This window comes from Camelus bactrianus, chromosome 5 (assembly GCF_048773025.1).
Source record: "Camelus bactrianus isolate YW-2024 breed Bactrian camel chromosome 5, ASM4877302v1, whole genome shotgun sequence".
Taxonomy (NCBI): Eukaryota; Metazoa; Chordata; class Mammalia; order Artiodactyla; family Camelidae; genus Camelus; species Camelus bactrianus.
In genome coordinates, this window is record NC_133543.1 from 44,329,356 (window position 1) to 44,338,634 (window position 9,279).

The 9,279-nt window shown below is 39.0% G+C and overlaps 1 protein-coding gene across 4 annotated transcripts in view; it reads right to left on the reverse strand.

Moving 5' to 3' along the window:
- The window catches only part of RBMS1 (RNA binding motif single stranded interacting protein 1), a 205,813-nt gene extending 196,745 nt beyond the window's left edge, over nucleotides 1–9,068 (reverse strand). Inside the window, exon 1 of one of the 4 annotated variants that reach the window (XM_074363770.1) lies at nucleotides 8,551–9,068. In XM_074363770.1, the coding sequence (XP_074219871.1) occupies nucleotides 8,551–8,625 (75 nt within the window). In that variant the 5' untranslated portion in view covers nucleotides 8,626–9,068. The remainder of the gene's footprint in view (nucleotides 1–8,550) is intronic. The other 3 variants (XM_074363771.1, XM_074363776.1, XM_074363773.1) reach the window with 3 other exon arrangements.
- Between the last annotated feature and the right edge of the window lie 211 nt (nucleotides 9,069–9,279).

Sequence of the window (9,279 nt, forward strand, 5' to 3'; positions counted from 1 at the left end):
GAGTATGGGGAGCTCTTGTCTTCCGACTGCCCCTCAAGTGAGTTAGGAAAGCCTTCTCACTCCCCTAAAGGGGGCAAAGATGGGCTCCTGGAATTCCAACTCTGAATATTCTCCCACCTCCTCCAAGAAGTGTTGTCTGGTATGGTGATTTGGTTCTATGGTAGGGTCAGTACAGAACAATTATATGTGAATTATAAAGTGAGTTACTTTCCTAGGCTCTTATGGGTTGTCTGGGGACCCTATCATTAAATACAATAATTTATATATGAAATATACTAGATGAGTTTGAAGTTCTGAATAACTGATAAGTGAACTATCTGAAACAAAATTTGTTTGGAAACATAATTCACTTGTAAGATAAGATATACCCAATCACAGAACAAATCACAAAGAGCTTTAAAATATATCATTTGCCCAGCTATAGAACTTCTGCCATAGAAGTTTCTCTGGTGGCCAGTTCGTTCTGTTATTGTTGTTGTTATTAATACAAGTATGCAAATAATCATGTGGAATAAAGGTGACAGAGATTAAGAACTTTTTTTTAAAGGCTTCCATTTTCAAAATAATGAAATTAATCAAAGCTGCACTTTGTAGGAGGCAGAGAGGACCTTGGGAGTATTTCAGGTAATTACCTGAAAATAAAAACTGGCAAATTTTTCTTTTTATAAATGTCTGCATTTGTCAAAAGCATGTTTGGTGATGAATTCAAGTTACTGTTGAGAAGACAAAGGTGAAGTTGTGGTATTACAAATTTCTGACAGAATTTACTTTTCCTTATAACCAAATATTTTATCTGAGACTTTATTTTGTAAACTAGGATATTTCATTGTTATTGTACAAGTAAGGAAGAGTTTAAAAGGTTCTCCAGCACAAATATACTCCCAATTACAACTCTCAAAATCATCATGTTTAGAAAGTGTTAAATAGGGAAATAGTATAGTGTCATTTGAGGAGCTTAAGTAAAATAGAAGTGTAAGTTTATAATCTAAAATTCAGTTTTGGTGAATTTGATTTCCCCCCAAGAAACTCAAGTTAAGAAAAAGCACAATATTCCAGTATGTATCCATCTAATTCCACCCATTCTAATTAGTCAATTTTTCAACTTACTTAAAAACAAAACCGCTATCATGTAAAATGGACCCACATACTTGCAGAGCTGGGAAGATGATGCATTTTTCTTTCGAGATCAGTAAAAATTATTTAGGATATCTATGAAATGATCCAGCTTTGTTGCATATAAACTTTCCCTGAAATCACTCTTTTTTTCTGGACCCAGCAGCCCAATAGCACACGCTGTTCAATGGGCAGCCACAGGAACGAGTTCTGTGTCCCACACTGAGGCCAGAGGATAGTATGACTCCTCAAGGACTTAGTTCCATTGCAGAGATAAATAACAGCTTATTTTAAAAGAATTAAAGCTAGATAATGACCAAATAAAGAGAAGAGAATGCTATAATCATGAAAGATCAGGAATAATAAAAAAAATCAGTGATTTTCTGAAGAAATGCCAGCTCACAATACATATATTATCACCATATAGATTGCAGGCACACAACGATGTAATTAGCAGCATAACAAAAATCCAACAAGGCTAATAATTTAGGAAAACTAAATATCCCTTCAAATGGTTTAAACAATAAAAGTAACATTTCTATATAACCATTATGTTATCATTTAAGGGCTATATTCTCAGCCTGTCACAACCCAAACAGGTTGGCTTAATAGCGCATTTATAAGAATAAAACTGGAAAATAATAATGTAAAATAAGGTAACTGAATATGAAACTTTGAGGAGTTAACATAAAATACAAAAAAAGCGATATTCTTTAAAATTCTAAGTACTCATAAGAGGATTAAACAGCAAAAAATATACAAAACAATGGTGTTATCAATTAAAGAAATTTTCATCCATTAATCCAAAGTCCAATTCTTTCTAAAATTCCCAGGTTTATTGTAAGTTTTATTAGCACTTTACTTTCTCTCACAATACACATAGCACTGTTTTCAATCCCACATATAGATCTGAATGCCTTCCTGTCACTAAGATCCTTGGTTGATATGCTGCCTTCCTGTATGTACTATTTGTAAATATCCTTTGCTTATTTCTTGAATTGTGTCCATTCTCTCTTCCCTGGCAGCTGGAGAGCAGGGACCAGATATTACACTCCTTAACCCTTCCCAAAGTCAAGTGTGGAGAATGGTGCACTGGGGTCGCTCAGGAAATATGATCAATTAGTTGGTACTTTAGCCCCACACGAGCCTCAGCAATTTCCCACAAACTACTAGCTTAAAACTTAACCTAATTCCAGAATACAGATGGTACAGTCATTGTAGGAAATCATCCACCAGACGTTGATACTGTGTGTTTACAGTTATAAGCAAGTTAACTGTTTATATTAGCATCTAATTTCTCTTTTAGAATCCAGATTTTCATATTTATCAACCAGAAGACTGTTCTCCATCTTCTAAAATGGTAAATGCATCCATTTAAGAATGAGCTAAAAGAGAGTGTATGAGAACGACAATGTTCAGTTTTAGACTCAACATTTTCTACTCTAGGAGGTCCAGATGTTGATTTTTGCCCTCTTTTTTTTTCTCTCTCTCTCACCATCTTTGACACACTTATTTTCCAATGCTTGTTTGAAAAATTTAAACATTCATACTAATTATGTTAATAAAACTAGATGCATTAAGCAAAAATAAGGAATTTGATTATGTGAGATACACGTTTAACTTGGTTTAGTGGTCACCATTCTCTTTACACTTTTCACCGCATATCTACCTGATTAAAAAATTATTCAGTTTGTTTTCAGATTTGTGTGTATGTTCAAATTTGCATGTGTGTTTGACACACGTGATTCTAAGATGACATTTTGCTGTGTAGCATCTGACCAGACTCCCAGTGGTAAATATATCCTCCGAGTGTTTCTCCTCAGGCATAGCCGAGTTCCACAAGGTTTCACTATTTTCTTGTTAAAATGATACAGCAGAGAAATCAGAACATTTACATTCACTCTACATAAAATCCCCAAGCCCAATGTTCAACTTTGAATATATGGCTTAATTTTATACCAAATATTATGGCACTGCATTTAAATCACTGACATATCATTACTACATTTTCTTTAGCATAAGCTATGTTACATTGAATAAAACACTTACACTTAACAGCAATTTGATATGTTCCTGCTTATTCCTATAATATCCCCAATGAATAGGATAAAAAGCTAAATGGCTGAATGTCACATTTAGGGTTATGCAACACTCAGTTACTGAGAGATAATTATAATTCTGAACACCTCAATGCTAGTTTATATTTTAGTTATTATTCATTAAATAAATATGTTTTTACCAACTCTGAAATACACTGAAAGGGGGGATTTTCCAAAAATTAAGCAGGAAAAAGTTTGAATTGTGTTGGTAGGGGCCAGTAATAGGAGGCAAAGACAGGCTGAGTCACCAATCCATCACATGTAACATTTCCCCCTTCTATATAATACTATGAGATTTTTTTTTCCTGGAACCAGAAAGATTGAACAAAAAGGCACTTTGATTCCGTTAATTAAGCACTGACCAACTGATATGCGCTCCATCTTAGGGCTCTTACTTCATAAAACGTTAGAAAGCTTTCATTATAGGAAGAAAATAAATCAAAATACAAATCAAACTATATTGAAATTCTGTTAGAAAATTAGGCTGGGTTATTATATTTGTAGATTTTGGTCTATAACTTTTTTCTGGTCTAAAAATATTCTGCATGTACTTATTCTGAGTAACAGTCACTAACAAGCATTTAATTAGCATATATGGTTCTGTAAATCAAGGACCTAGGGTGCGTTGATATCCTTTGAAGAGAGATGTACTGAGGGAACGGGAGACCATGCTTGGGGAAAATAAACTTTAGAAAACCGAGCATCCACTAAAAAATAAACTAGCAAAGAAATTCCTCATCTCTAAAAAGAATGAACAATATTTAAGTGTCCATTATCACTTTTACTTCCATTCTAGATCTTCCTCACATGATTTTTATTGGTTAAGCAGATCTAGAGGCAAAAAGGAATTTTCTTTTCTGGCAACTCCCTCCTCAGTAAAAAGAAAAGGCAAAAAGATCCTTCTGTCTTTAGCTAAAAGACCTATAACTTAAAATTTCAGTACTCATTAAGTAAGCTAGGGTAATTTTAAAGTTCTTAAAAACCATTAGTCAAAATACAAAGTCTGAGCAATATGTCAGTAAAGTTAAAAAAAATTCATAACACAGAAATTGCCCATATTTAAATTTAAATTTAAATTTAATGTAAGATTGCCAAACATGTAAGGTATATCTAGTTATACTGATAGTAAGCGGTTGAAAACGTTCCTGCTTCTCTTCACTTATCTTTTCCTGTTCCCTTCTAGTAGCTTAAAATTCGGCTCCTAACATATATAAAGTTAAATATGTTAATGGAATTTCCATTAAATATATATACCCCATTATATAATATATGTGTGTGTGTGTGTGTGTATATATATATATAAAATGGAAATTCAAATGAAATAGTTTTCTGAGGGGAAGGGTGCTACAATATTTCATTATAGTGCATCTCCATTTTAACAATTCCATGACCTTGAGTCTTCCGACACCACTTCCAGATAGCCAAAATATCCTACTCACCCAAAGAAATAAGGTGTATTCACCATGTAAAATGTTGCATTACTATATTGATACAATTAAGCAAACTTTATTTATCTCACAAATAGAGTTATTTCTTAAAACACAAAGCACCCCAAGTCTTAATATCATGCCACTGTACCTCCAATCCACCTTAATACACTCAGTATCCAAGTATTAAACCGTGACCCTTAATTCCTGGAGAAACAGACTGATAACAATAGTCATTTGGCTATAACTAATTAAATGTAAGGAATTCAACAAAATGTTAATGCACCCAAAAATTCAATTCAGAAAAACTGCTTTTTTTCTGGTAGCCTTTATTAATAGAATAACAAATTATATCAGTCATTATTTTTCAGATTTTGAAGCTAGGTTCAGGTATGTTTGTTGGCATATACCCAAACAAAAATGGCTTTAAAATAAACCTGTTTTAGAAACAAACATTTCTTTAGGGTAGAACACTTTTTGGTATAGAAAACAATATAACTGTGAACAAAGATCACAAATGTGTCAAATTGCTTCTAGTTGGTACAAAATATTAGCTAACCATGTAAAGAACATTTTGTACTTCTCTTTCTTCAAAAGAACTAGAATAAGTATTTCAATTCCCATAAATATTTGCACACATGCATTGGCAGTAATGTATGTCACGGTATCTTTGAAACAAACAGAAATCAAAGGTTGCCTTAACAATAAATATAAAATTTTAAGTTAAATATGTTAAATTATCAGAATCTTTTCTGTGTAGCTGAGACGTAGATACCAAATTTAATTTGTAACAGTATGGCATAAGTCATTTAATAATTCAGGAAATCCTTTAGAACAATATGTGCTTATATTTACAAAGCTATACCAACCTACATCTTAGAGTGAATGTGTCAGGTGATAAAGAGAACCCTGCTGTGCTAAAACCATCTTTACAGAGAAATACAAAAACTTCCACAAGCGTGTAAAATCAGGTTACTTGAAATCTATGTTACTTTACAATAAAGTATTATGAAAATTTCGCAGTCTCCTTCATTTCTACCCATGTCTTGCCCTTCCATAACATCCTCGATTTTACTTTATGTTTAACGCAACTGTGTTACTTTTTCTAATAATTTTCTTTATATCAAAGCACAAAGCATACCAATATGGTCACATGGTGCAATACAGCTCCATAGATTTTTCTTGTTGTTGTTGACTGTTAATGAAATGTAGAAGTAACTAATCTATTTTTACAGAGAAAAATGAGTAGATTTTTCAAAACAGACTCTGATTGCATGATTAACACACGAAGAATGATTTGACATATGTTAACTTTTTAAAGTATGGTAACAAAACTCATTTTCAAGTGCCATTTTCATTGGTATCTATTTCTTCTGATGAAAAGAAATCTCAACCCTTTATTCCTTCTCAATCACACCCATCTCTTGATCACAAGTTTAAGTCAAATATCACTTTGTAAACAACTGTGACTTTCCTCACTTTTTGATATAGCTTCCAAACAGAAGTTTCAAAACAACTCTGACTAGCAAACACATCATTGTACTTTAAACAGTGATGTTTTCTACCCCATATTTCAGGAAGGTTAAAACATACACACAGCCAGGGATCATCACTGTAGACAACAGATTCTAAGTCAGTTCATTAACTCTTTAGGTAAATTAGGTAACACTTGTTTTTAAACTAAGTACAAATCAAACGAAGTCTCTATTTCTTTAATGACTCACAATACCATGTTAGATTAGCTAGATTAGATAAGGGAGAAAAAAAGGGCTATGTGTTCTGAATTATGCTTTCCCAAAATCTGCATCTAGTCTCTTTACATTTTAGGAGATGCCTCTTTCTGAGATAATCAAGATACTTTACAATAGGGAATTTAAATTTAATTATCAAACTTTAATACCATGTTATATAGGTCAAGTGAGTATGTGTGTCTTTCTCTGGAAACAAAGAGATTCAGAGTAATAGGATTTCAGATTTCATAGTAGAAACAGCAAGATATGTTTTGAGAATGTCATTTACCGTAACAGAAATCAATATTAAATGCTTTATGCAGGAAGCACACTTTCAGAAAATGGGCCCTAAAGCTTTCTGGGATCCGACCCTAATTACTAGAGCAGGCTCTTGCCGTTTGTCTCTCTCTTCAATTATTTACGGGGCAAAAAGGGCCAAATGGCACTGCATTAGCTATATTAAATGCTATGTACTTGGTTTCTAACTTACTAATGGTACATAAAAATTACTAAGGTGAATGTGCCTGTAGAAACACAGCCTTTTTTCTTCTTCACCTGACCGTGTGTTATTTATTATTCATACAGTTAAGTGTTGAATAGGCTGTCCTTTAGGTACCCAATGCTGCATAATTTAAACAAGTGCATTAAACATACATGATATCTAAAAGGTAGTGAACTGATTACACCTCAACATTTCTTTGAACAACTTACATTTGCAATGTAGCTCACCAAAAACCGGGTACCTCCCTCCAGACCCTGAAAACAAATACAGCCGCGACCTCACATAAATGAATAATGAGTGTCTTCGCTGCTACCATCTTGCTGTTTTCTGCCAACTCAAAGTAAAATGAAAATGGGGAGGGGGTTAAAATAAGGCCCTTGAGGACTAAGCAATTTCTGTTCTCTATGCTGACAAGTGTCCTTTTTACATGGACAAATACAGAGCTATGATGTAGGTAAGTAACATGGACCACACACACTGTAAGGAGGAAAAGCTTATCAAGATTACATCAGAGATTCTTTGCACCAGGCCAGAAATGCCGTCTGCCAGCGAGCAGGGCATGACTACAGCCTCCCAAAGAAAGTTCACACACTGCATCCATACTAGTCTTTTTGTGATCCAGAAGGGCACCTGGAGTCCTGATAGGAGATGCTAATGGCTGAAGAAGGATGGTGCATCCAACTTTCGCCCTCCCAAACTGTGGAAGAAGCTTCTAAAGCAGTGAAACTCTCACTCTTCAAGGACTCAATTTTTTTTTAATGAGTGCGGGAGGCATCAAATTCTTATTGTAAAAATAAGATAAGCCCACTAACAACGTACCCAGGGTCCCTAGAAAGCCAGCTGCAATTTGTATAACTACATGTCATCCGCTGTGTTACCTAAGAATGTGCCAAGGCCACTTTTGAGAAAGCACCATTGGAAATCAATCTGTGGTAAACATATAAGGTAGTATTTTTCTACACTAAATACAAAGTCACTTCTTTCTCTGCACTGACATCTGCCCATTGTCCCTTCTCTGCAAAAGCTTACAGGGAGGAATTAAAAGGGACATCAATGAACGCTGAGTGAACTTTGGCCACTTTTCTACCCAAAACACCAGCGTAAAAGTAGAAATCAGTAACCAGGTGAAGTGCCACACCGCACAAAGATCAAGGCGAGGGGCGGGCGCGTAGGGCTGGAGGCGGGGAGGAAAAGTCCCGTCCCCCCCCTGGAGCCCCAGTCATCGCGCGCGCGGGAGGCTGAGGGGCGTCCCCGGGGGGCGGGAGGCCCCGCGCCACCCCGAGGAAAGCCAAGAGTTACTGCTCGCCAGGCGAGGCCCAGGAGAAGGGGTCGCACAGCCGCACCGCAAGCGGGTCCTGCCAAGGGCCCCAGGCATCCGCGGCCGAGCAACCCAAGCTCGGCGAGGGGCAGCGGCTGGGCCCGCGACCCTCCCCGCCTCCCGGGCCAGGAAGGGGCTGGCGGCTCTTTCCTGTCTAGTCTCTCCCTCCGCGGCTTTCTGTAACCCGATCCCCGCACTCCGCTCCGCGGGCAGCCGCCGCCCCGCGCCGCCCGGCTTCGCCCAGGCCGGCGCTATAGTTAGCAACCTTCCATCAACTCCGCCGGGGGCGCCAGGGGCTCGAGGCGCGCCCCTCCCGGCAGAGCCGCGCGGCCCCGGAGCCCCCTCCCTGGCGTCCCTTTACCTTCGCTTGAAGATACTGAGGGTAGTAGTAGGTGGCGTACTGAGGGTACATCTGCTGTTTCCACACTTTGCCCATGAAGCTGGAAGGGAGCCTGCCGTGCAGGGTCGCGGGCACTTTGGGGTTTCCAAGTCTCGATCTCTCCTGCCTCTCCCTTTCCGGCGGCGGCGGCGGCGGCTGCTGCCGCTGCTCCACCTCCCAGCCCGTACCAGACGTCCTCCTCCTTCTCCTCCTCCTCCTCCCAGGCAGAGAGAAAGACACTGCAGAGCGCAGAGGGCACCCCGGACAGGGCGCTCCCAAGGAGTTGCCTCGCGGAGCCCAGCTGCTCCGGGGCTGCCAAAGGCTGGCGCGCTGGCCACGCTCTGCTCCTGCGAGCAGGGTGAGCGGGGCTGGGAGGTGATCAATACAAGTGGAAAGTGGTGCTGTGACGGCGGCGGTGGCGTCGGCGACGGCTGCGCTCGGTGCCAGGCGGCATCTGGGGTGGGTGCGCCCGATTGGGAGAGGGGAGAGGGGCTGGCGTGCGGAGGCCGTGGGGGAAGGGCGGGCAGGGGCGGGGCTTGGGCGCCAGCAGAGCCGGGACCGGCTGGAGGTGAGGGCTGAGTTTTAACCACTCCTCACCTCTCAGGCTCGCGGTTGGACCGGCAGAAACCCTGGGAGCCTGGATTGCTTTGTGTTGGGGTTGGAGGGCCAGGGTGGCTTGGGGGTAACTGGCTTAAGAACTACAGAGTGGGC